General features: G+C 51.6%; 1 protein-coding gene across 1 annotated transcript in view; it reads left to right on the top strand.

Annotated features, from left to right (window-relative positions):
- Positions 1–7,645: 7,645 nt before the first annotated feature.
- The window catches only part of COTL1 (coactosin like F-actin binding protein 1), a 38,728-nt gene continuing 18,614 nt past the window's right edge, over positions 7,646–27,759 (top strand). Inside the window, exons 1-2 of the mRNA XM_014840357.3 lie at positions 7,646–7,934; positions 8,203–8,285. Coding sequence (XP_014695843.1) covers positions 7,858–7,934; positions 8,203–8,285 — 160 coding nt within the window. The 5' untranslated portion in view covers positions 7,646–7,857. The remainder of the gene's footprint in view (positions 7,935–8,202; positions 8,286–27,759) is intronic.

The raw sequence follows: 27,759 nt of genomic DNA, 5'->3' as shown, positions 1-27,759 counted from the left end.
TTATATCCTTTTACGTGCATTTTCCACATGTGATCCTCCAACAGTTCCTCTGTGGGGGGGTAGGGTACCCATTTCACAGAAAAGGAAACTGAGGCTCAGGAAGGGTATGTGGTACAGCCAGGATTTGGGGGAGTGGTCGTCCAAACCCTTGACCATTAGACCACACTGCCCCACTTGGTGACCTGGACCCACGCTGCCCTTCTTCACTGGCAGCTAAAATCCTAGGTCACATTGTTGCTTCTGGTGTCTTCCCGCCCGATTTCTGGAACCTGAGTGGAGTCTCTCGGAGCGACTCAGTTCCTGAGAAAGACCATTCAGGAGCTCCGTTTTATGCTCCCTCAGTCGGTGGGTCAGCATCTTCATTTTTCAAATGTTCCTGGGAGCCTCTTTTCAGAGACTTGACAGTCGGTGAGCTCAGCACCGAGTCTATAAATATCATTTTCTATTAATATCCATTCCGTGTAAGGCACCTGCTTCAGAATCACAACTACCTTGCTGAGGACAGCAAGTTTCAGGGTTATGCTTCATTCCCATCTCTAATTACAGCTGAGGTGGGATTTCTTACTTTTAAATTTGTAGCCCTAAGGAAAACGTGGAAATCAAGACACTGACCTCTCAGAGTCTGCAAGCTTTTTGCAATGAAAGCGGTAAAGCTCATGCAAAAATGATGGTCTGAAAAAGCCAGCCCAGATTTCCCTTGTTGTCTCAGAGCTCATGTAGCTGAGCTAGCTGGGGTCAATGTCAAGGTCTCCAAACTCTGCTTCCTGGTGGGGAGGCTCAGACGCCTGTGGTCAGACTGCCTGGGTTCAGATACTTTCTCTGTAATGTTCGAGCTGTGCAACCTCGGGAGAGGGCTTCCGCCTCCGTGCCTCAGTTCCCTCATCTAAGTCAGGTCTGAGCAACAGCGTCTCCTCCAGGAGATGTGAGAATTAACTGAGAAAACGGTTGTCAAGCACTTAGCGTGGTGCCTGGCATACAATCCGCAGGGGGACGTTGCTATTACTAATACTGCATGATATAGCTACTATGTAATGTATATGCTACATAATTACTATTGCTAATTACATGTAATATTATCATCCATCCAGACATGCTACATCACTTGCCCAGGGGGCATGGAAGGGGGGCTGGAAAGAGGCCATACGGGGAAGTCACTGAGGAGCTCGCACACACTAATCTCTGTCCTTTGTCCGTTTCCTGGGTCAAAAACAGACTTAAGAATTTCTTTGTGCACTGTCTTATGGCCCTCCCCCCTCGCTGTCCGCTTTCTTCTCCTCCGCCTTATTTACAGGGATGGGTCCGAGCTTGTCCGATGCTGGCCGCTCCCCTTTCCTGAAACACCACCTCTCCTGAGCTTCTCCCCGTCTCTGGAAGGTCCTCAGTCTTCCTGGCAGGCTCCTTTTCCCTTCACTGCTGCTGATCTGTGGGGCTCCGCTGCAGACCTCCCACCTAAGCACCCTCCCTGGGCCATCGCAAACACCCCTGGCCTAGTCATCGCCCGGAGACCCAGGGCCTCCCGGCCCGCATCTCCCACCCCGTCTCCGCCCCGAGTCGCAGACCCGTGGCTCTGCTGGATGTCTCCACTGTGATGTCCCACGAGCAGCTCAAATGCCACCTGTCCCAAACTGGACGCATCTCCCCCACCCACCCAGATGCTCAGGCCCCCAACCCAGGAGCCTTCCTTCATTCTTTTTAAAAATTTCATTGACCATTTTTTTCACGTGTACAGTTTAGTAATTTTAGTACGTTCACAAATTGTGCGACCATCATCACTATCTAATTCCAGAACATGTTCATCAATCCCCAAAAGGAACTCCATACTCATTAGCAGTCGCTGTCCACGCCCCCCGCCTTCCCCAGCCCCTGCAGCCACAAATCTACTTTCTGTCTCTATGGATTTGCCTATTCTGGACATTTCATTTAGATGGGATCCTATACTATGTGGTCTTTTGTGACTGGCTTCTTTCACTCAGCGTGATGCTTTTGAGGTTCATCCATGTTGTAGAATGAATTCCTACCTCATTCCTTTTTATGGCTGAGTAATATTCCACTGTGTGGCTAGACCACATTTTGTTTATCCATTCATCAGTTGATGGGCATTTAGGTTTTCACTTGTTGGCTATTACGAATAACACTGCTGTGAACATTCACATACAGCTGTTTACGTAGACTTAGCATTTTTATTTCTCTCTGGTCTAGTCCTAGGAATGGAATTGCTGGGTCATATAACTCTATGTTTAATATTTGGAGAAACTACTAAACTGTTTTCCAAAGCGGATACATTTTACATTCCCACTAGCAATGCATGAAGGTTCCAATTTCCCCACATCCTCACCAACACTTGTTATTGTCTGTCTTTTTAATTTTAGCCACCCTAGGGTGTGTGAAGTGGTATCTCAACATGGTTTTGATTTGCATTTCCCTAATGACTAATCTTATTGAGTGTCTTTTCACATACTTGTTGGCCCTTTGTATATCTTCTTTAGAGAAATGTCTATTTGAACCCTTTGCATATTTTTTAATTGAGTTACCTGCCTTTTATTTTTGAGTTGTAAGAGTTCTTTATATATTCTGGATACTGGATCCTTATCAGATATGTGATTTGCACATATTTTATCCCATTCTATTCATGTCTTTTCGCTTTCTTGATGAGGACCTTTGAATCACAAAATTTTAAAATTTTGCTAAAGATCAACTTATCTAATTTTTTCTTTTGTTGCTTCTGCTTTTTTGTGTCACATCTAAGAAATAATTGCTTAATCCACAGTCACGAAGACTTATGCCTAGCTTTCTTTTACGAGTAACTCTTATGCTTATGCCTGTGATCCATTTTGAGATTTTTTTTTTTAAAGATTGGCACCTGAGCTAACATCTGTTGCCAATCTGTTTTTTTTCTTCTTCTCTCCAAAGCCCCGCAGTACATAGTTGTATATTCTAGTTGTAGGTCCTTCTGGTTGTGCTGTGTGGGATGCCACCTCAGCATGGCCTGATGAGTGGTACCATGTCAACGCCCAGGATCCGAATGAGCGAAACCCTGGGCTGCTGAAGTGGAGCGTGTGAACTTAACCACTCCACCATGGGGCTGGCTCCTTGAGATTTTTTTTTTTAATTTTAATGTTTTTAGTGAGGAAGATTTGCCCTGAGCTAACATCTGTGTCAATCTTCCTCTATTTTTTGTATGTGGGATGCCTCCACAGCATGGCTGATGAGTGGAGTAGGTCCACACCTGGGATCTGAACTTGTGAAGCCAGGCTGCCGAAATGGAGTGCACAGACCTTTAACCACTCGGCTACGGGGCCAGCCCCGAGTTAATTTCGGAATACAGTGTGAGGTACGGGTCCGATTTTATTCGTTCCAGCACTGTTTGTTAAAAGGACTGTTCCTTCCCCATGGAATTATCTTGGCACTCTTGTCAAAAATCTGTTAACCATAAATGGAAGAGTGGATTTCCGGTCTCTCAATTGTGGTCCGTTGATCTATATGTCTACCCTATGCAAGGACATCCTCCCTTGACTCTTCTCTCTCCCTTGTCCTGCATCCGTCCTCTCAGTGACAATGAATTGTGTGTCTGTCTGGGACTGGCACTGTGCTTGGAGATGGACATACAATGGTGAGTCAGATGGACACTGTCCCTGCCCTCAGAGACCTGACATTCATCTGGGAGTAGACAGGCAATATACGAGTAAAGAGACAAATGATAAAGGTGATTTCAGATAACAACTAGTGCAATGGAAAACAAAAGAAGATTATGCGACAGGGAGTGACCAGCGGAGATACAGAGGGGGCTACTTTACATTGAGATGCTGGGGAAGGTCTCTCTGAGGGGTAACATTTGAGGTCTGAGTGAGAAATCAGCCATGCAGAATTTGGGGAAGGGTGTGCCAGGCAGAGGGGCAGAATATGCCTGAAGATGAAACTGATGGACGAAAGAGGGCAAAATAGAAACAGGTAGAAAGATAGCGGCAGAGCCCTGATTCAGACGTGCCTGAATTCCGCTTAGCTCTGGGCTTGTCAGTCACTGAGCCATCGTTTCCCCTTCACTGTTTAAGCCTATTTGACTCGAGTTTTCTGTTGTTAGCAACCAATAATATCTACACTAAACTAACTGCTGGTCCCCCCTCCTGGACTGTAAGCCCCATGAGGGCAGGGAGTATTTGTCTAGTTCAAATTTGCACACAGGCAGCTCTTGTATGTAACATTTTTAACGCCAAAGTTTGAGAATCAAGAGATTTCACAAAGAGGTGCAGATTTCTTGCTTTTCTTAGACAGTTGCAAAGCTTGGCACCATCATGCTAAGATTCCTGCATAGCAGCCAGGGCAGAGCTGAGAACCAGTGGTCCCCTTTAGATGTCAGTTCTGAAGACGAAACGGCCATCCCGTGGAGGGCAGACCAGACAATCACCTCCAGAAACGTTTTTCTTACAGGCTGTGTGCTTGGCTCATTTCTATTACGTTCCTGCCCCCTACAGGCAAATAAGTTTGTGATTCCCTTGGACACATCATGGGCTCAGTGCCAGGAATGAATGAATGAATGAATGAATGAACGAATGAAAGAACGAACAATGAATGAATGAATTTATACTACTCCCCCAATTCTTGACACAGTAGGTAGCACATGTATCAAATATTTTGATGTGATTTCTCTTCTAAAGAAACATGAATTGAATTAGATTGCTTTTTATATTATGTGGATTTCAATTTAAACAAATATTTACACACAGGCTTTATTTCTGGTGCAGTTTACTTTTCTGCCTTAGCTGGGCAAGCTGACTTCAGGGTGCTCAAAATCGGGGTTCTCTTTAAAACCAAACCTTTACATTTTCAGTCCAGTAGAGGGCGACAGCAACAATGGATACAAAGAGAAGGACAGTTAAGGGCGAAATACTTTCAAGGTCTTCCCCCGGCTGTGCTGAACCCGGGAGTCAAATTCAGGATGGGAGGCACTTTGTTGTTGTTGTTGTTCTTTAATATTCTGAATAGATAGCACATTCACATGGTTCAAAAATGGAATAGAATAGAATAGAATAGAATAGAAATGAATGGTGAAATCCCCTCTTCTCCTTCCCCCTGTACCTGGCTCTCTACCTCACCGCCATCACAGATATGACTTATTTTTTCTTGGGTGCTCTTCCAAAGGTCTTTATGCACTTATAAATAAATAAAGATATCTATTTAACCCTCCCCTACAGTTTACCCAAAAGGTAGCAACACCAGAAGGTGCTCTGAACACACAGCTTGCTACCTTGCTTTGTTTGCTCACGATGTAGTTTGTAGAATGCTCCACATCAGTATTTAGACGGTCCTCTCGCTCGCGTTTTCTTTCACAGCTGCCTAGTTCTCCATGGCATACCTGTATCATTACCTATTCACCCAGCTCCTTGTTGATGGGCATTCAGGTTATACCCAACTTTCCGCTGCTAGAAATAAAGCTCAATGAATAACCTTGAATATATTTTGCACACATGTGGTTGTGTCTACAGCAGTTGATGTCAGCCCCAGCTGCCCATGAGAATCACGGGGGGGGGGGCCATTAAAAATCCCAACACCCAGGCCACGCCTCGGATCACTTGCATCAGCCTCTCTGGGTGTCGGGCCCCCGTATCCTGGTGATTCAGCGTCTAGCTGGCGCTGGGCACCACTGACCTCTACGGGAAACTGAGTGGTCAGGAGCACACAGATTTGTGAATTTGCTAGATCCTGCCGAATGGCCTCCAGGGGGGTTGTGCCAATTTGCACTCCCACCCTCGCTGTATGAGAGGGCCGGGTCTTCATAGCTTCACCAACAAAGCAGACTTATCAAACTTTGATTTTTTTTCCCCAACCTGCTAAATTTTTTAAAAGGTATCTCAGTCCTGCTTTAATTTTCATTTCCCTTATTAGAGGTTGCAGTCGAGCGTCTTTTCAAGTGTTTAAGAGCCATTTGATCTGTCTGGTCCCATCTTGTGCCCGTTTTACTTTTCTGTTTTTTAGGTTAGTTTCTCTATAAGTTAGCAAGACTAATTCGTTGTGATTTGAGTTGCAAATATTTTTTCAATGCTTCCTCTCTTGTTTTGACACTGCACGTGGGGCGATATGTTTTTTTTCTCCTTGAAGAAGACTTTCTATGTATTTGAATGTATCCATCTCTTTTATGGCTTCTGGATTTTGAGTCATGGTTAGAAAGGTCTTTCCCATTCCAGACTGACGGAAGGAGATTCCCAGGTTTTCTTCTGGAACTTTGGGGTTTTCTTTATTTAGAGTTAAATCTTTGATCCTTTCGGAATTTATCCTGATCAATGGTGTGAGGTGTGGATCCATCTTTGCTGTTTTTCTTTCTAATGGCCAATTTTCTCATAACCTTTATCAAGGAGTAAGGGAGGAACTGCTTTGGGCTGCATCAAACCAGAATTTCTTTGTTTTTGTCTTTTTATTTAGAGCAACACCTGCTCCTATTTTCCTGAAAATGTGGTCCCATCCACCCACTCATTTACCCATCCACTGACTGATTGACTGATTTTGTTTTTTGTTTGCCACTGAGAATTTTATTGTTAATTGGACATCGTCCCTGACCTTTTGGGTTTCTGTTTAGGATTTATTTTAATTGCTTAATAACCAACAACAGTGACCTTTTCTTGAATATCTAACATATTTGTTTACCTGTATCATTTCAGTTAAACCATAAAACAAACCTACAATGTCAGGACTATTATTATTCCATTGGGGGGAAGTAATCTCAGAGAGTTTCTGAGGTTTGTCCGAGGGCCCACAGGTAGAAAGTGGCAGCGCCGGCTGCAATTCAAACGTCGGGTCTCCAGGGTCCGGCCTCTTCACCCGCCTCCACACTGCAACTGGTCTTTGTGGCCCGCAGGGACGAGGGAATGAATGAGTGAGTGAGAGAGGGAGTGAGGAAGACAGAATGAGTCAGCTCTTGCTCTCAGAGGAACCCAAAGCGGGAGATGGGACCTGAAGGCAAATAACCAGAATACAAAGTAAACAGTGATGCCCCAGCGTTTTGGAAGCAACCCACTTCTTTCCTCTCCAATTGGAAATGGAGACCTTCTTTCCAGGTCCGCCTCACCTGGAAACCTCGAGCGGAACACTGCGTGGGGGCAGCCTCCTTCGGTTTGGCGCACTGAGTCACCCACTTGGAGGTCCCCTGTGGGGCTGTGGAGCTCTGCAGCAGGGCAGCGGGGAGGCATGGGGGGACGTGGGGGCGGGGAGTGAGGACGGAGCAGAGAGGAGGAGGAGGGAGATGCAAGGAGGGGGAGGAGGAGGATGGAGGGAAGAGGGAAGGGAGGAGTGAGAAGGGGGAAGAAGAGAGCTTGAGGAGGAGGGAATAGGGAGGACGGAGAGGGAACAGAGGAGAGGGAGAGGTGACAGGGATTGGGGAGGAGGAAATGGAAAGGAGGAGCTGGGGGAGCGGAAGAACGAGGAGGGGGTTGGGAGGACGAGGAGGAGGAGGGAGAGGAGAGGAGAGGAGAAAGGAAGGAGGAGGGAGGAGGAGGAGGAAAAAGCCCCTTCTCCAGCCCCCACCGCGGAGTTGCGCAACCCGCCCGGGCTGGGATTGGCTGCCGACGAGTAGAGACGCCCCGCCCCCTCGGGCCGGCAGCCAATGGCGAGTGGGGGGCGGGGCGGGCCGCGGCCCGGGCGGCCAATGGGCGGGGGGGGCGGGGCGGCGCGGCCTGGGTCCCGGCGCGCGCTCTGGGCGCCCTCGGAGCCGCCGCCGCGCTCGGAGCCCGCAGCCCGCAGCCCGCGTGGCTCTCGCCGCCGCCGCGCCCGCCCGCCCTCCGCGCGTCCCCGCCGCGCTCCGATCCCTGCGGCCGGCCCGGGGTGCGCTCCGTCCTCCGGGCAGCTTGTCCCCCCTGCGGCCCCGCGGCCATGGCCACCAAGATCGACAAAGAAGCTTGCCGGGCGGCGTACAACCTGGTGCGCGACGACGGCTCGGCCGTCATCTGGTGAGAACTTCCCATTGCTCTCCGAGCCCCGCTCCCCGGCTCGCGGGGGGCCTGGTGCGCTGAGCCGGCTTCCAGACGGGACGGATTAAGGGGCATCCGTGCTGTCTTCCGCAGCCCTGACCCAGGACAGCGTGGGAAGCCAGCGCGCTGGCTTCTCCCCAGCCAGAGCATCTCTTAGATGGTCCTGCTGGAAGCTCGGCACCGTGCAGCCACCAACGCTGATGTGTGTGTGTGTATGTGTGTGTGTGTGTGTTTTCTCCATCCAAAGGGTGACTTTTAAATATGACGGCTCCACCATCGTTCCCGGCGAGCAAGGAGCGGAATATCAGGACTTCATCCAACAGTGCACAGGTAGGGAGACGCACCTTTTGGGGGAATTCCTGATCTTTTGGGAAATTGTCAACGCCCGGGGAGGAGCGACAGTAACGTGGCCTTTCTGGGCGCCTCTGGCGCTGGAGGAACCAGATCTGACCCTTTTAAAACCTCATAAAGTATTTTCCCTTCTGGACATCCAGAGCAGTCAGAGGTGACCAGCTGGCTTCCTTGCTCCCGTAGGACCCTCTGCAGATGAGACAGCTCCTTTGCCCTCTGCGGGTCACTGGTTTTCCATGGTCAACTCATGAGGTTCCAAACTCTGGTGCTCAGCCCTCCCACCTCCCCTTTGATCGGCCAGTGAGCCAAAATAAAAATCCTGGAGCTAAGAGCAGGAGAAGGAAACTGCCAGCTGCACCCTCCTTTCTCTCACGATCATTGTCCCTGTGCTGCTTATATACGTGTATTTTATTTGAAGACTGTAAAGCCAGGTACAAAAGGGTACACAGCGTATGATTCCATTTACATAAAATTGTAGAAAAGGCAAAGCTAATCTATGGTGTGAAAAGTCAGAAGAGTGGTCCCATTTTGGGATAGATAGCCACTGACAGGGAGGGGGCACACAGAAGGCTGGGTCGGGTGGGGTGGGGTGGGGTGGAAATGTCCCGTGTTTTGATCTGGGAGGTGGTTACACAGGTGCGTACATATGTAAGAAAGCATCAAGCAAAATACTTAAGATTTGTAAACTTTGTGCCCTTCCCTGGGGTGTGTGGAACCACTAAAAGGAAAGAGCACGTGGTGTGTATCACCGTTGACCTCTCAGTAGAGGCAAAGGCTCAGCCTCATTGGTAATAGGACCCTTTCCAGCTGAGACTGGAGAACGCGCTCTCTCCGGGGCCCTCTCCCAGGCTCTGGTCTCTGGCTCAGAAGCAGGTAGATTCAGACAAAGGCAGTGCAGCCTGGAGGTTAGGGCAGGGACTCTGCGCCAGTCCGGTGCGTCTGAATCCTGGGGTGGCCACTTCCTAGCTCTGTGGTTTGGGGCAAGTTACTTAACCTCTTGGGGCCTCGGTTTCCTCATCTGTGATTTTGGAAGGCTCCTGAGGATAAGTGAGTCCATGTGTGTGAAATGCTTGGGACCGTGCCCATCCAAGCTACATGGCCATTTGTGAAATAAATAAAAAATACAAAATTGTGCCCAGGATCATGTGGCTGCTCCGATCCTTAGCTGCTTCCTGAATCACATGATATTTTGCAAGTTAGTTTAAGTCAAAGAATATTTTTGAAGTATCTGCTACGGGCAGTATACTGGGTGGCACTAAGGTTTTTTTTTTTTTAAAGATGTTCTCTCAACTAAAATGTCTGTCTGAGAGCTGCCTCTGGATAGTCGCTAGTTGCTTTTGTAAGGAATTGGTTCAAAATATCAGATGCGTTAAGTACTATAAAAATTCGTGTTGACTAAGGTGCCCAGGGCCCCTTGTTGGGAGTTCATGGGCCAGGATTTGAACCCACGCCCCTGCTCAGCCTCTGTGTCTCCACTCTGTCTGTCCCGCTGCCACAGTGGTGAATGCTTCTGCAAGTAGAAAAGTGCCGACTATTGACTTTTCCGCGCTCGGGTGCACAGCTAGGAGGTTCAGCGGCATTTTTCTGCCTTGCCAGCTCTGAGGCTTTGTCTCACAGGCCAGCTTCCCTCCTCCCTGGACAGTCCACTAGCAGTTTCTTTCCTCCTGCTGGCCATCCATCACCCCAGCCCCCACTGGACTGCGTCCCCCTTTGAAGCTATTGTTCTCTCCACCGAGCAGGAGAAGGTGACGGGGAAGAAAGAGCATCCTGTCAATAGATTTCGAACAGATGCTCCTGGCCATCGGGCGAGGGCTCGGTGTGGTCAGAGAACACTTCCTTCCTCCCTGGGGGCTTTCGGGTTTCTACCCTGACCCTTCCCCGACGACAGGGGTGGGAGTGGGGAGTGCCTGGAGGGGGAACTGAAAACGCTCTGCCTGCTGCTTGTTGATCTTATGGATGGGCCGTGGGATCTGAAGGCTCCGTCTGCTTTGGCTGGAAGTCTGCCTTCCTTCCCCAGCCATCTGTTGGACAAATGCACAGGCGAGCTATGGTTCCCGTGTCTGCTCTTGTTCCGCTCGGAAAAGCTTGTTCCTTCCCACTGCCGTGTCCCCGAAACCCAGTGACAAAGGAATCAGAACACCGAATAGCAACTTTCTAGATGCGAGTCACTGCACCTGGCCTGCCTTGTCTCCGTTACTGAGATTGTTCCCCTTCCACACATGAGTAAACCAAGGCCCAGAGGGGTTAAGTGAGTTGCCTGAGATCACACAGCTAGGACGTGGCCAAGGTGGGACTTGAACCCGGGCAGGCTGGCTCCGAGGCCCATGCTCTTGGCCTCTTCTCTCTAAGGAAGTGGTTTTGATTCTCATCTGCGAGCCATGAGACCTCTTCAGTGCCCCAGCAGGTTCTGCTCAGGGATGTGGGGTGGTTTGCAGGTTACAAAAGACGTGTTTGCCCACTTGCATGGTGCAGGAAGGCTTAGTGGCCTTAATTTGTGGCCAGGTGTCCTAACGGGCCTGAGGGTCCCGTGCTGTGAAGACAGACGCCCACTCTGGCTCAGCCTCCCTATTTCCAAACATCATCTCGCAAGGTGTGCAGAGCACTTGGAGCCTGAAACAGCACTGGTCTCTTCCTCCATCACCCCCGGGGGTGAGGGGCAGGAGTTCCTCCTGGGCTTTCTCTCCTCCCCCACAGCCCCTCCTCGGGGGTTCTCTCTCTGAAACACCCTTTCCTCTGCCCTCTGGCTACTGTCAGTGCTTCCCAGAATGGAATCTGCCCATCCAGCCTCCCGTCTCTCTTCTCTCTTGGGGCCCCAGGCCTGGCCTCTCCTTGTCCACTGCAGCTGTGTTCTAGAAGGTCGCGGATCTGGAAATCGCTGTGCCCTCTTCTTCCTGCTTCTTTCTGCTGGTAGGACCTGGAGCCCTCGGCCCCTGCCCCCGCCTCTTCTGGTGTGGGACGCACCTGGCTTCACTCTTTAGGGGCTGACTGCTCCATCACCGCCTCCACTCTCCCTTCCTGCCCTTTACTCCGTCCCAGTGGGATGTCAGCGATCTTGCAGGTGCAGTGGGAGGAGCCCAGTGCAGATTAGCTTAAGCAAACAATCAGCCTGTCGCTCCCCTGGTGAGGCTGCCCACACTCGAAGGCCCCTCCTCTGTCTCCTGGCTCTGCCTTCCTCCGCTCTCGCAGTTCTGGGGCCAGAGGGCAGGTTCTCCCTGAGTGGTGATACAGATGGCCACTGACCGCCCCGGCTTCCAGGACGTGGGCAGAGCCATCCCGATGGAGAGAGGGATCCTCTGCCGGTGATTTCAGTGGAAGTCTGCAGACTGACAGACACTCCTTGGCCTGGCTGGGCTCATGTGCCCGTCCTGAACTGGTCACTGGGACTCCGGCTGGCTAGGCCTGGACCAGTGCCCACCCTGGAGTGGGGGACGGGCAGCCCCACCCAAAGGAGGAGACAGAGTAGGGGAGGGTGGCTTTCTGAGAGAAGGGTGGGGGGGCATGCTGCTTCCAGAAGAGGGGCAAACCAAAAACAGGTCCCTTGCCTAGCATCCCCTAGCCCTTTATTGCAGGTCTCTTAGCCCTTGACGTTGCTTGTCTTACATCCATTCTACCCCCCGTTGCTGGAGTAACTCCTGCTAAAGCACATCTCTAATCAAGTGCCTTCTCTGCTCATTAACCTTCCATGGCTCCCCTCTGCCCACTGAATTAAGCACAGCCTGTCTGATTGGCGTTCCAGTGAGTTTGTCCCCACCCACATCTCCTCCCAGTGGCTCCCCACACCCTGACACTGTAACACTCTCGGCCTTGGGGCCTTCACTTTGGAGGTTCCCTCCAGGTGGAATTCCTCTTCCCCATCTTAGCCCATCCAGGAGTCAGCCACCCGCCCAGCCTCCTGTGATCCCTTATGTCAACAGCCAGGGCACTTTGGAATCAGAAAAGCTCTAGGTTCACCTCCCAACTCTGCCTCTTGCTCGCTGTGTGGCCTTGGGCAAGGACGTCCCTTCCTCTGTGCCGCCGTTTTCTGGTTTGTAAAGTGGGGATCCCGACAGCGCTACCTCTGAGGGTGAGTGGGAGGGCTGACTGAGCTAATCCGTCTAAAATGAGAGCACGGGCCCCATGCACGTTGGCTGTCGTTCCTGTTGCTTTCATATCATTACTTTCTTAGAGTGCCTGTGATGACAGCATGCTTTCTGTTTTGCAGCTTTCAGTGTGTGCCCCAGCTCAGCACACAGTAGGCACTCAACCTCAGGTTAGCCCACAGGGTGTGCTCAACCCCAGGCTGGCACGCATTAGGCATTTGGCCCCATGTGGGCACGCGTTAGACCCTTGGCCCAGGTCTGCATGCAGTAGGTGATCAGTACATGGTGAGAGGTTGTTAGCACAGTGGTTGAAGGTTTGGGCGGCATCGGACGGCCCGAGTTCAATACTCGCCGGTCATGTGACCTGGAGCAGGTGATTTACCCACCTGCTCATCCTTCCACTATAACGTGGTCATTAGGAGGATTAAGGAAGCAAGTCCACGGGGCCAAGGATGAAGTAAGCGCTCTGTAAATGTTAGTTACCGTGGTGGCCATCTCATTGGTGGGATGTAATTCCAAGATGCAGAAGTAGAGTGTGTGGTCCCAGAGTGCCAGGTAGGTGGGAGGGTGAAGAGATGATGGGGAGAAAATTGGTACCGAGTGGTGCTGGAGCATCTCTGGTTCCCCCGACAGAGCCGGGGGTGGGGTAGGGGCAGGAGGAGCCAGGGCTCAGCTGGCAGAGGCCACGGGGAAGGAGCCGTTTGCCAGACTGATGTGACATGGATCTCTCTGATCGCAGCAGAAAGGCTACCAGATCAGGTCCATGTGACGAGGTGGTGGCTCGGGCTGCCTGTGACATCATGTTTTGTTTTTGCACCTTACAAGTAATACGTGTTCCTTGTAGGATATTCAGAAAGGAAGACTAAGCAAAAAGGAGAGAATCAAAACCGGATCCAGTTCAGATAGAGTTTTCCCGCTGAGAAGTTTGTTCCTTCATTCTCTTTCCTGCCTTCCTCCAGTGTATGCGAATGGCTACTCTGCAGGGTACTGATCTGGGCATGGAGGGTGAATCTAGAAGCCGCGAAGGCCCCTGTCCTCATGGAGCTGATGTTTTATTGTCATCGCCCAGCTTTTAGAATGACTACATGACGTTCTCTCATATAAATGTAACATTGTTTCACCGATCATTTATTGATGGACCCCAAAGTACTCTGTTGCAAGCACTTTTATTTTGGGAAGAATCCAGGCATCTGGGAATGAATCCAGTTTTCCGTCGGTACAGATTTTGGAGCTGTCCAGTTATAAGTATTGATGGCGGAGCCAGGGTGTCTGCCTTGACTTGTAGCTGTGCTGTGCTGTGTGACCTTGGGCAAGTCTCCCAGGTTCTCTGTTTCCTTGTCTGTAAGATGCGGATAAGGATTGCACATAATGCACAGGGTTGTTGTGAGGATAAATTGACGTGATGCGTATAAACCTGTGGGGCCGTGCCTGGTGTAGTGTCAGTGCTCAATACATGTGGTTATTGTTAATGTAGCACCTTCTTGGCAGGTGTTGCACGTCAGTGCATAGGTTGAAATAAACTTGATGTGTGGGGTGGTTACCAGAAAAGATGCATTCACTGAGGGCAGTGTCAGCATGAAGCTTGATTTGGGGTAGATGCCCCGTGATGTTGGCTGAATGATGGTCTGGGTGCAGATGATATTCCCATGATGCTCTGGTGAGCCTGGAGTGTTCAGCTCAAAACATCACTCACAGAGAGATGTGGGGTTTGATGTTCTTGTCTGTTCAGCATCCATCCTTTGGGGGAACTTCCTCTCCTTTCTAATAGTGCTGCTCAGCCAATGTACTTCCAGTGGGGCTGACTCTGCCCCTCCCACTGGAAGGGCACATGACCCAAACCTGGCCAATCAGAGTAAGCCATCCCCTCTGTTAGCTGATTGGTTCAGGGTTGCACCCATGTGACTCAAGTCAAGCCAATCACCTGTATCCCTGAGACTTTGGATGGAGTCGTTGGGAAAGGGTCCTTTTGTCCTTCTCTGGGATTAAGACCTGTAAGCATAATGAAGGCTTGGAGCTTGTGGACCTGTCTCCCATTTGGAGAGAGCACCTGTCTGAGAACTCAGGAACAGAGCCAAAGATGGGGCTGGAGACCAGATGACATGACTTAAACTCTTGGATCCAGCCACGCCTGAAGCTCTCTCTTTAGGCTGTTTGCTTTCATGAACCAATTAAAAAAATTTTTTTTTAAGCCAGCTTAAGCGGGTTCGTTATCGCTTCCATCTAAAAGAATCCTGGCCATAGGCCTCAGGGTAAACAGCTGGGACAGGCTAAGAGAGGAGAATCCACGTTGGGAAAGGAATTCAAAACCTCTCCTGTGAGAACTGACTGAGGAAATTGAGCGTACTTAACTTAGAGAGACGCCTCCCCCCAAGGGGGACATGAGTGTTGTCTTCAGATGTTCGAAGGGCTGTCGTGGAGGGTGTGGACTTCTTCAGTGTTCCTACCCCAACCCCGACCCCACGCGGCAGGAGACTAAACAGTAGAAATTTTAGGGATAGACTTGGGTTCACCTGAGGAAGAGCTGTCCTCAAGTTAGGATGGCCTGTCACTAGAGGTAGTGAGACCCCCATCATAAGAGGTATGTCAGGAGAGGCTGCCCAACCACTTGGCATAGATGTTTAAGAAAGGGATGGAAAGAGGCCCTCCTTGACTGTGTACTCGCCTTCTCTCTCACAACTCCCTTCTCTGGTCTGTTCTGCTCCAGGATGCATGACAAAATGCATCAGCAGAGGCCTGGGCTGAGGTCAGCCCTACCAGGGACTGAGGGTGGCACTGGGATGGTTCCTAGGGAAAATGGGGGTGTGTTTACTGTTGAGGAAAAAGTTATTCATCCTGACACTTGTCAAAGAATGGTAAGGCAGGCTTTATTCAGGGGAACTGTCATGACAGGTGTAGGGCCAAACAATGGGGTTTTGCAACAGGGGAGAGAGATTGGGCTCAACTCTGAATACAACAGGGAAAAGGGGGCATTTACGGTCAAGGAGCAAGGGGAGGGGTCAGTGCATGGAAATTACAAGAGGACGTGTCGGGGCAAGGGGGCTTCTGGTACGCTGACCTCACAGGGTTCTTGCTGACGGCGGGCCAGGGGTTCAGACGTCACCTGGAGGAGGGCGGAGGATGAGGAACCCGATCAGCTATCGAGGGCGATCAGACACGGAGCATGAGGGATGGTGGCTAAACTGACTTAGCAGGATTCTTGCTAAATCGGATAATGCAGAGATGAACACGGAAGCCCAAAAGTTGAGACCTAGTTGAAAGCGAGCTGAGAAGAGCCTGAGGAGAGTTAGTTCAAGGAGAGAATGTTTGCCATTATCAGGCGAAGAGGGATGGGATGCAGAAGAGACAAACACACTTGCTGTCCGTGGCCTCTGTGTGGGTAGCTTTACGACACACACGCAATTGGCAGTCTATTATCATGCCCTTCTGTGCGTGGATTTTTTCTTCTACCTGCACAAACACGTATGGATTTCAGAAATTTGAGTGATAAGAAAGAGAAAGAAATTGTGTAGTGTGTCTCAGGGAATATGAGGGTCAGAAAGAAGCTTTAAATCTGTAACAGTGCTTTGTACAATGTAAACTGCTGAACAGTCTGTCAGTCATGCAATCAACAAACATTAATTGAGCATCTGCTTTGCTCCAGGAGCAATGTTGGGTTATGGTTTGTAAGTGGTACCCTGAAGGGCTGTTGAGCCATCCCCTTCACAGTGTTGTGCAGTCTCCAGTCTCCCCGGGCCTTCTTTTCCTGCACATCTCTTGCTGGAGGTCCTGAGTCGCATCGCGTGGCTTCTTTGTGTCATAAGATGCACGGGCTTTGTGACAGATGTTTTGGACTGCCTCTTGATGTTGGTGTTTGCGTTTGAGTTTGTGGCCACGTCTCCCATGGGAAGCTTACTGGACGTCCATCTTCCTGGTGAGAAGGGTGCCTCTTGTTCAGAAAAAGTGTTCAAGTAGTTAATTGAATTGAGTATGTGCTCCTTGAAAATCCTTCGGAGTTAACGCACGCTGTTTGAAAGTGTTGCCAGCCCGGTGGTGCAGCAAAGTGCACACATTCCGCTTCAGCGGCCCAGGGTTCTCCAGTTTGGATCCCGGGTGCGGACATGGCACCACTTGGCAAGTCATGCTGTGGTAGGCGTCCCACATATAAAGTAGAGGAAGATGGGCACAGATGTTAGCTCAGGGCCATTCTTCCTCAGCAAAAAAAAAGGAGGATGGCAGAAGATGTTAGCTCAGGGCTAATCTTCCTCAGAAAAAAAAAAAAAGTGTTGCTTGTGGATTGCAGAGATGTTCTCTCCACCTCCTCATCTCCATCCTTTCTTCACCCCCTTCCGTGCTGCTCTCCCCCCACACCCCGAGCGTGGAACCGCATCCATGGGTCTTTAGTAATCTTCTGGGTGCCAAATCTAGTGGCTGTGTCTTTGTCTTGATTCCGCTTTGCCTCCCCCCAGCGTTTGTCAGTGACCTCCGCTTACTGGAAAATGGTTTCCCCTCCCCCTGCTTCTGCCCCGCCAGGCTCACTCACTTCTCCTTTTATGTCTCTCATCTCTCGTTCTCGCTTCCTGCTGCCGGTTCTGCTTTCCCTTCCTGCCCCATAAGTGTGGGTGTTTCCTAGGGCTCCGCTCTTGACCTCAGCTTTCCCTCTCCCTCTTTCTTGAGGGCCTACTGTGCGCCAAACCCTTCGCCAGGGCTGAGTGGGCCCTTTCCGTGGCCCCGGTGAACTTGTAGTCCAGGCCACAGGTGGCTTCTGAGCTTTGCACCAGGTTGCATCAGCCCGTCTCCCCTTAGGAACCTTTGGGAGCTTTTGCCCATCAGGTCCAGAAGCTCAGAGATGACCTGGGCTGCCCTTTAGGATGGATGCTCGCCAGCTAACCCCTCCGATGCGTGTCCCAACATGGATGATTCTGACCTCGTGGCTGCCCAAGTGCCAGGCACCGTGTGGTGCTTGGCGTGTGTCGGCTCCTCTAAATTTCCTTCTCCGGGAGGCAGTCATGAGCACAGTGACACCTGCAATAGGAATTATCCCCATTTTACTGATGAGGCATCTGATGGTTTCTTTGGAGAGTCAAAAGCCACTTGCTTGAGATGGCACAGTAAGCGGAAAAACTGGACTTGGAACCCAGACCTGTGTGGGAGGCTCCCCGCTTGTTCTCTGCACGGCGCTGCCCTGCCCTCCCCCTTCTTCCTGACTTGTGGACAGTCTCCCCTCTTCCTGCACTGTCCTCATCCGTGCTGAATTCCTGGAGGACTTCTATACATCCGTCAAGGCCCACTGTGAATGTCCCCTCCGCTCAGATGCCCTCCTCGCCTTTGTGATGCTCACCACACGGTGCGGTGGTTGTGTGCGTGTCTGTTTCTTCCATTCCATGGTGAGGTCCTGGAAAGAGGGTCTTTGACTCTCTGGAGGTGGTATCCTGGGTGGAGAATCCCCGACTCTCATGGTCAGCCGGTCCCTTGGGTGTGTCACTCCCTTGTGTGGGCCCAAGTCGTGGGCTGTATCACCTACGGGTTCCCCAAGTTATTATGTGCAGGAGCATTCACGTGTCGGTTTGTCGTCTGCCTCCCCTGCTGGAGGCTGAGCTCCACGGGGGCAGAGTTCTGCTCTGAGTCTCTGCTGTTCCGTCAGCACCTGGGGCAGCACCTGCCGTTCAGACGATGGTGGAGCAGATGCACAAACCACAGTCCCCAGATGTCTGGGAGCTGAGCTTTCCCCTGGAAGGCCCGCTCTCCCCTCTGCCGGCCTGTGCAGAGGGTCTGCAGGCCCCCAGGCTCCCTGGCCGATGCCCCTGCCCCCACGGGCCTCTGACCCAGGTCTCCCGCCCCGGAGCCCCTGCTTGGCTGTGTGGCTTTTCAGATTCGGTTCCGTGGCCTCAGCAGGGGCAGATCCCCGGAGGCCTGTGTCTGCAGGTCGGGATGCACCTCCGCATTTCGTATTTTATTTCATCAGTGCATTTTGAGATTAACCTGCCTTAGATCCTGTTTTCATTCTGGACGTAGTTTATCTCATTTTTCCCTGTGCATTTATCTTCTATGCATTTCTGTAAGCTTCCTTGCCCATAATAGGTAATAATAGCACTTCAAAAAAATAATGGTGACCACTGGGCCTTTATTGTGCCGGGCATTGTGCTGAGGTCATCGTGTGAATTTCCTGTGGCTGCTGTAACAAGTGACCACGAACTTGGACCTTAAATGCCTTAAAACAACATAATGTTATTGTCTTACAGTCTGGAGGCCAGAAGTCCAAAATCAGTCTCATGGGGCTGAAATCCAGGTGTCGGCAGGGCTGGTTCCTTCTAGAGGCTCCAGGGGAGGTCTGTTCCTTGCCTTTTCCGGCTTCTAGAGACCCCTGCATCCCTTGGCTCACGGCCCCTTCCTGCATCTTCGAGGCCAGCAATGGCAGGTTGAGTCCTTCTCACGGTGCATCTCTGCTTCTGGCTCTCCCGTCTCCCACTGCCCCCTTTGAGGATGCTTGTGATGACATTGGACCCACCAGCATCATCCAGGATCATCTCCCCACGTCGGGATCCTTAATTTAATCACACCTGCAAAGTCCCTTTTGCCGTGTCAGGTCACATATTCCCAGGTTCCACAGATTAGGGCGCAGACATCTTTCAGGGCCTTTGTTTTGTCTGCCATAGACATCTAATCGTGACTTCATTTAATCTACACTGTGACCCAGTGTGGTCGGCCCTGTTATTCCCATTTTATAGATGGGGAAACTGAGGCTCAGAGACGTGAAGGCACTGGCCCAAGGTTGCACAGAGGCTGAGCTGTGTTCCTTGCCTGGAGCCTGCCCTCCTGGCCCCGACTCTTGACACTGCTGCTTCCCCACCCTTAGAACTGAAATTCCTTTGAAAGGTAGGAAGATCACAGGCAAGCTCCTCTGTCTTTCTTCCCCCCAGTTTTATTGAGAAATAATTGATGTACATCCCTGTATAAGTTTAAGGTGTACGGCATGTGGTTTGATTTGTGTGAATTGTGAAATGACTACCACCGTAGGGTTAGTTAACACCCACCATCTGATCTAGAGACGATAAAAAGGAAAAAAAAAAATTTTCCTGGTCATGAGAACTCCTGTCTTAAGAACTTTCCACAAGCTCTGTTCTTGAATGCTAAGGGACAGACTAAGGCCCGTGCCTCTGGCGGGTGACACGTTGTGGGAGTGCGCAGCTCAGAGCGAGTTTTCTGCCTTCGCTGAAGTGGAAAACCTGTGCTGGTCTCCAGGGAGCGACACCGTAATTCAGACGCCTCTGTCCTTCCCAGGGTGAAATTCTGGTTTTGTTACTTTTGTCTGAAAGGATGTCCCTTGGAGGTCATCCGATCTGACCTGGAAGTAGTTTTCTTCCCTTTTTTGGCTATAATTCTCCCCTGACTGTAGATTGGAGTGTATTGTTCATGGTTTGCAAAGAAAGGAGGCTGCTGCCCGGGGCAGGCCAGGGGCCCCTGTGGGTCACGCTGCGGCTTCTGGGGGGAAGGGCGGGAGCCAGGCTCCGGGCGGCCCTGGGTGAGCCCCTGCCCCACAGAGGGGGGTCTGTGTTCACTCCCGCGAGCTCTTGCAGCCCTGAACCGGGATGCCGCTCACTCTGCTCTTGATTTGGCGGCGTGTCTGATTCTGGGAGAGTAACTTGCTTTCTTCTTCAGTGACTCGTAATTACTCGTTCATCCAACACATATACATCGAGGACCCATGATGTGCCAGGCGCTCTGGACATGGGGAAGTCGAGGGAGCCGAGTGGCAGAGCCTCCATTCTGCGGGAGTGTGGGGACAGGTGACAGACGAGCCAGCAAATCGATCGTTTCAGACCGAGATGAGGGCCGTGAAGAGAATAAAACGAAGCAGTGGGCTGGGCATGGGCTGCAGGGAGGCTGCCGTTAGCCAGGGGGCTCAGGGGAGGCCTAAAAGGAGGTGACCCCAACCAAGACCTGAACGAGGAGCCGGACGTGCGGGTACCTGGGTGAGGAGTGGGCCCAGCCAATGGGAAGGCTCTCAAGGTGGGTATCTGATAATGGTCTAGTGTCCAGAATATATAAAGAGCTCTTTCAACTCAATAATAGCAAGACAACCCAATTAAAAAATGGGCAAGGGGGTTGAATGGACATTTCTTCAAAGAAGATATACAAATGGCCAAGAAACACATGAAAAGATGCTCAACATCATTAGCCATTAGGGAGACACAGCTCAAACGACAGTGAGATATCACTTCAACACACTAAGAGGCTGTGATGACAGGGGCTGGTGAGGATGTGGAGTCAGAACCCTCGCGCACTGCTGGTGGGAAAGGAAAATGGGGCAGCCGCTGTGGAAAACAGGTAGTTCCTGGAGAGGTTAAGCTTCGCAATCCCAAGAGAAATGAAAACACATGTCCACACAAAAATTTGTACACGAATGTTCACATTCAGCATTATTCGTAACAGCTAAAAAGTGGAAATCACCCAGATGTCTATCAAGTGATGAAGGGAGAGAGAAAATGTGGTCTAGCCCTACAGTGGAATAGTATTTAGTTGTGAAAAGGAACGAAATACTGACACATGCCACAGCATGGATGAGCCTTGAAAATATTGTGCCCCGTGAGAGAAGCCAGTTATGAAAAGGCCCTGTATTGTGTGATTCCATTCATATGACGTTTCCAGAACAAGCAAATCCTCGAAAGTGGAAAGCGGATGAGTGGTTGTCAGGAGTGTGGACAGCGGATGAGGAGTGACTGCTGGTGGGTATGAGGCCTCCTTTTGGGGTGAGCAGATGTTCTGGAATGAGACAGTGGTGGTGGGTGCACAACCTTGTGAATATACTTAAAACCAATGAGTTGTATACTTAAAGAGGGAACACTGTCCGGTATGTTAATGCTGTCTCAGTTTTTAAAATGTGAAGAAGAAAAGGGGCGAGCGGGAGGACAGAAATGCACCTGTGTGCGGGGAGGCGGGGCCGGTGGCGGGCAGGGCCCAGAGTCGGCGGGCGGGCCTCGCGGGCCGTGGTGGGGACTCTGGATTTGACTTGAACAGCATGCGTTTTATATCCACTCTTTGGTTCTGCCACCTTCTAGAATAGGACCTTGGCCCTTTTTGTGGCCAATTCCCAGGCCAGTGTTTTAGTTCTGTCCCTTTTCCCTCCATGTCAGACCTGCCTTTCCCCTCCCCGACCACTGGCCCGCAGATGCACTGGGCCCGCCTGCCCCGCATGCTCCCGCGTGGACTTGGTCATGCGTGCTCCCATTTCCCCGCTACCTCCACATGCTCTGTAACGTTTGTGCGGTCCTGGGCCTTGGGGTCAGCGATCGCTTCTCAGTGCCGCTTTGTGCCGGGCCAGTGCTCAGGGCTCTCACCCGCCAGCGCATCCTGATGGGGATCGACATCCAGAGACCCAGCGCCGTGGTCACGGCTGTGCTGCCCTCTCTCAGGGCAGAGCCTGGCATGGAGCTGGTGCCCAGGATGTATTTCATTGCCCTAAACCCTTGTGTCAGACGTGAGTACTTAAGAAGAGTGGAGATTCTGTCTTGGATGTTCTGGTGGGTTAATGAGTAAGGAAATCACTTAAAGAGGAAAATGAGTCAGCTGTCAGCGTGTTAACAGCCACAGGCATGGAGACCACCTGTGGTTCTGTCCCCCCCCCACCCCCCGCCAGGGGCTCTGGGGCAGAGAGGGGGAAGCCACTTGGCTGTGGTCACACGGTGGAGAGAGGCCGAGCTGGCTGTGGCCCCGGCCTCCTGGCTCTCTCGGGCCACTGAGGTTGAGCTGGCTCTGCTCCTCTGCGGTGCTGCCCTTGGTGATGGGAACGTGCAGAGAAGAGCACACCCCCCCCATCCCCCCACAGTATGGAGGTGGCGCTGGCTGAGCAGCCTCGGGCTGTGGGTCTGCCCTTCCCACATGCTTTTACTTAAAGGGCAGGTCTGTGCGGACCAGTCGGTCGTTATCTGCCTGCATCTGATCATTTCTGCCTGTCTATTCATTCCTGCTCCCTGTGGGAGGAAGCCACACCTTGAAAATCCGGGAAGGGCATTGGTTTTATTCTTAAGAGATAGCATCACCCACGGAACAGAACATAGCTGAGACTTGGGGCCTGAAAAGCCTCCGAGCGGCTGAGACAGGTGGCCAGGGGCCCTTCATTCCCGCTTGAGATAGAATGGAGAACAAGATTCCTGCCTCCTGGAGCAGGGAGGAGCAGGCTGGAGCAGCCCTCGGGAACTCATTCTGAGCCTTTAAACTCTTATTTTATGCAAAATAATAATAAGTCAATTATATGCCCCTCTGGCCTGTGGCAAGTCAGAAACAGAGAGAAGGTCTGGTGGAGGGAGGCATTTTGAAGTTGCCTGCAGAAGCTGTTGCTTTTGTCTGTGGAGTTCTGCCAGAATCTATCCCTCAAGTTGTTAACAGGAGCCCCCTTTGTCTGTACCCTGTTCGCTGGAAGAACTCTGAGTCATCCTTCAAGACCAAGAGCAAGCATCACCTCCTCTGTGAAGCCTGCCTTGATCACCACCCTCCAGGCAGAGTTAATTTCCTGCATTGTTTGACGTTTCCATTGGCCCTGTGATAAACTCTCTGCTGTATCACTAACTTCATTATGTTCACGCTCTTCGTTTTTGTTTGCCAGGCTGGATTGTGTATTTCTTGAGGGTAGGGATTGTGTCTTACTCAGCAAAGTCCCTGAATCACAGATTGTCAACAAGTGTTTGTCAAATGACTAACTGACAACAACAGAAGAAACAGCAAAACGATAAAAAGCAGCTACAAGAATGCAGAGCAGTGCATACCAGGGGCGCATTCAGTGCTCAGGCAAATGGGTCCTGAGTCCTCCGTGGCTGCGGAGCATCTCATTGTGGGTGCCGTGGTAGTGTGCTCAGAACCTCCAGGAACTGGTTGTCTCCCCTGTTCTCTGAGTCAGATGGAGTTGGGTGTAACACACTGACTGCCATTTAAGGAAGTAAAAGTAACCATTTAAAAAAAATCCTGGTGCTTTGTCATGGGGGAAAACCTTTAGCTGTCCTTAATAATTTGTGCATCCAGACCTGCTCAGTCCCTGGGGGTCCCACGGTCATAGTCACTCACCTTCTTTCCTCTGGCTGTCCTGTACTCCATTTTCTTGTGTTCTCTGCCAAACTAGGAAAGCTGGGTCATTTGGCATTTAATGAAAATTCATTAATCATTTGAGACTCCACTACTTTGAGGACTGGGCGGAGCAGAGTATCAAACTGGATCTCCAGTGGGATCGAAAATGGAGATGATGTGCATGTCCGTAGGTGTCCATCCAGCCGAGATCATGTAAATACAAGAAATACGTACGCATTCATCCTCTATGGGGAAGAACCCACAATGTAGATAGGGCTTTCATTCCTGGCATGATGAGTTTTCTTTATTTTTTATACTTTTTAATACTTGCTAAAATTGTTTTGAGTGGGACAGGAGGGTTCTTTGTTGTTTGTCTTACCAATCAGGGCAGGCAATAAAAGTCACTGAGACAGAGACAGCCAGTGACATCGGGCTTTTCAATGAGGACAGCTCCCACTTCAAGGGAGGACCCCGCCTCCTTTTGGCCTCAGGCCTCCGTGCCCCTCCCGGGACCCCCCCACAGGCCTCCGTCCTCTGTGTCCGAGAGAGGACATTTTCCCCTTCCAAAGTCCTGGTCTTGTCGCTGCCTGGGCTCCCCCATTAGCAGCCCGCTGGGAGCCAGCCCTGCCGTGGCCACTGTCCAGTTGTCCCCTTGCCCCAGGCTGGCGGCAGGATGTTAGAATTCTTTCCATTTCCTTTCATTCGCTCAGCGAGCTCGCTAGTGGAAGCTGACAGCTCAGCTTTTTGGTGTGTGGTTGTTTTCTTCCTTGCTGACCCTTGTTTGCATAACTTCTTAGGGAGTCTATATAAGGTAAGGTCAGCTTCTAGCGGGCTGCAATCATGTCTTGCTCTGGGGCAATTTCCTCCCCTCCTCTTCCTCCTTTCTTTTGTCTTGCTCTGAAGTTCAGTGTTGGGTAGAAGTTACGAAATGCTGAGCTCTCTCTCCTTTTTCTTTCTGTTGCCGCAGATGGGCATCGGGTGCCCACTCTGTGTCTGGCGCTGGGGGTGGAACAAGAACTGCATAGATAGGAAAGTAGCTAAAACCATTAGAGGGACATGTGCCCAACAGTTTACTTAGGTGTGACTTCGAGTGTTCACTTAGGGTTCCTTAGGTGGTGAAGCAATTATTTCTGCTTATTCAGGGCATTTGCACAAGCGTGTGACAGTTGTGTGCTACTTGGCCCGTCGTGGATCCTCAGTCTCCTCAGGGTTTGGTCCTTCTCCAGCCAGGACTGCTTTGGGGGCAGGCAGTGGGGAAGACTAGGATCCCTTCTGGGAGGAGGTGGGGGCCCTGAGCAATGTGGATCCTGTGCTGGGTCACCCTGGGGAGAGTGCTGGGCGGGCCTGGTCAGAATCAGCCGCTCTGTGGTTACGTGAACCTTGGCAGATTTCAGTTCCGGGTGGGAGGGACGGGGCGGGCAGGGGGGTTACGTGCTGTTCGTGGTTTTTGGGAGAATATCAGAGCAGCTCGTCCTGGTGGGCTTGGTGATTCTAGAGAAGTCTGAATCCTCCCTTTTTCCTTTATCCCTCTGCCCTTTTGTGGTCCTCTCTCCCTCTGTGTCATTCTGTTCCCTCCCTTGTGCCCTTGCTATGACTGCTCAGCATTGCCCCCTTGGTCCTCCTGCCTTCCCTCTCTCTTTTCCTAAATCCTTCCTTCCTTTCTAGCCCGAGATGGAGCGCGCGGAGGAGAGGAGAGGTGGAGGGAGAGACGCAGACGGGGAGGAGGGGAGGGTGGCAAAGGCAATGGATGGGAGAGAAGGAGGGAAATGCCGGGTGTTAGAGGGGTGTAGGAGCAGAGCCAGAGGAGGACGGGCTGCAGAGGAGAGACCGCTACACGACGCAGCCAGCGTCTCTGAGCGCTTACTCTGTGCCGGGCACATCCCCGGGACTTCACGTGTGATGACTCATTGCTGTGAATTCACTGACTTAGGAAATGCGGGTGAGGAGCCCTGAAGAGAGGAACAGGACATTGAACCAAGGGCCCTGCCTGGGGCTTCTAGGTCCTGAGGGGTCCTGAAGGCTGGTGGGATGGGCTGGTCCAGAGGCTTTTCCACATGATAAACCTCCATTGGCCTGTGATGACGCTTCACAGGTCAACCAAAGGGTCAAGTTTATTTGTGGACGGCGTTTTATTAACACCGTGTGAGGACTGTCTTTTCATGAACAAGACTCTCAGTGGGCGGGAAGGAGAGGGTGTCCACAGTCCCTGAATCGGGAACACCTAGCGTGCAGGCAACCTGGGCTTTGAGCCCATGGCACCGGCCAGAAGGCAACGCACAGAGGTGTTGCCCGTCCTCAGGGACGGCGCTCCTGACTTTGCTTTGTCATTGGTGACGTCTCCCCTGGGATGGGGCCCTGCGTCGTCATTTTATGATGCACTAGAAATCCTGGTGAATGCTGGCTTATGTCGAATACATGATCTAGAGGCAACAGAAAGAACTCTCTGAAAGCCAGGGCCAAGTTCAGTAGCTCTTTTTCTAAATACCGCTCTGCTCTTTCCTGGGCCCTGGGATTTTGGGTGGAGGGAGACCCCCTGGGGGCCAGTCCCGGTGGTCTTTGGTGGTGAGATGCGCAGGAACCACACCTAGATCCCTCGAATTCTGTAAATTATACTGTTGAGAAGCCAGGCCATACCGGAAGCCCCTCTACATGATGAGTTCCTTAAAATGAAAGGGGTGTGGGCGAGGAGGAAGGGGTGGGGGCTGAGCCCTGAGCGCTTCAGCTTTTCTGCTGAGACCTTTCGTCTTGCCCTTTCCCTGCCAGGGGCGGAGCGAGCTTTCCGTGCTGAAAGCCCCATCGTTTCCTCTTCTTCTCGCCTCTTTCTCTCGGTCAGTGGTTCTCAAGCTTTGGAGGCATCAGAATCGCCCTCGGGGCTTGTTCAAACTCGGTTTCCAGGCCCCATTCCCAGAGTCTCTGAATTCCCGTGAGTTCCTGGGTGACGCTCATGCTGCTGGCCCGAGGACCGCACTTTGAGAACTGCTGCCCTAGACTTGACCAGTTCTCCACCGGGCAGGGAAACGTTGCCTGGTTCCTCATCACTGCGCCTCTCTGAGCCCCAGTTTCTTCATCTGTAAAATGGGACCGTGAGCAGAGCTGACGTCACAGAGAGGTTGGGATGAAGAAATGTGCAGATGCGTGTAAGTGCCTGGCACATTGTAAGCGCTCAAAAACCACCGGCCTCTGTCATCATCAAGTCCCTCGCTGGTCTAACCTGTACTCCCAGTGCTGACCATGTGCTCGACACATAGTAGGTCCTCAAGAAATACTCATGGAACGAGTGACTAAATGACTGAGGAGTGAGCATAAGGTTGGTGGACACAGAAAGCCAGCAAGGAAGGTAGAGGGCAGGGGGGCTGTCCCTTGGGTTTGGCTGTTAGGAGGCCACTGGGGACCTCCGAGGGCAGCTTCATGGGAGAGATGAGGATAGGAAAACAGCGACCATCCCCATCAGCCAAGCCTTCCACATGTGATGTTTTCATTTAATCCTCACAACCACCCAGTGAGGTCGGTATTGGACCCATTTTGCAGATGTGGAAACTGAGGCTCAGAGACAGTTGGGAATCTGGTCTAGGTGACAGAGCTGGGACGCAGTGGGGCTGAGCTTCTAATGGATTCTGGAACTTGGACTTTAACCTGGACGTGGTGGAGCAGAAGGTTGAGGGCAAAGGGCCGAAGGAGCAGCTGGGCTGGCCTCTCAGAGGAGGTCGGGGTCTGTCTCCTGGTGCGAGCGTTCGGGGAAGGTCCAGGGGGCTGGGGTCGTCCACAGGGCACCCTCAGCGCCTCCGTCGCGGTCTGAAAAGATGTGCCGTGGCCCCATTGGGGACCGAGTAGAACCATGGAGTGACAGCAACCTCACGTACCAACCTTCTTCTGGCCAGTGTTGCTGTCGTAGTGACGCGTGCACACACATGCGCGACATGCACACGCTGCTTACGTGTGTGTATACATATACGCATGCGTACATCTCGGATGAGGTCTGGCTGTGCTTTTCGGTGGATACACCCACGTGTGCGTTTGTGTTTGGTCTGTCTGGTTGGTTCTGGGGAGGGAAGGCAGCCCAACCAGCCAGTAAGAACTAGAACTCCCTCCTGCACGGACCGGTTTGAGGTCAAAATGGGCTTGGAACCTCCGTCGGGACGAGTCGGGGAGAGAGGGGCTTCAGGTCTGCGTGGGCAGCTATGAAAATGTTGCCCAGACTAACAAGGTTTTCGTCTCAGACTCAGCTGACGTTTCCATGTCGTGCCAAATCTCGAGCGGTAAACATTTGTAAGCATAACGTGACTCTTGGATTTTCAAAGACGTCAGCAATCTTCTTGGCCAGACCATTGTCAGATAAGCAC

Source organism: Equus asinus, chromosome 28, assembly GCF_041296235.1.
Source record: "Equus asinus isolate D_3611 breed Donkey chromosome 28, EquAss-T2T_v2, whole genome shotgun sequence".
NCBI classification, from domain to species: Eukaryota; Metazoa; Chordata; class Mammalia; order Perissodactyla; family Equidae; genus Equus; species Equus asinus.
The sequence above is the reverse complement of the archived record's forward strand: the minus strand, read 5'-3'. Positions and strand labels throughout refer to the sequence as shown.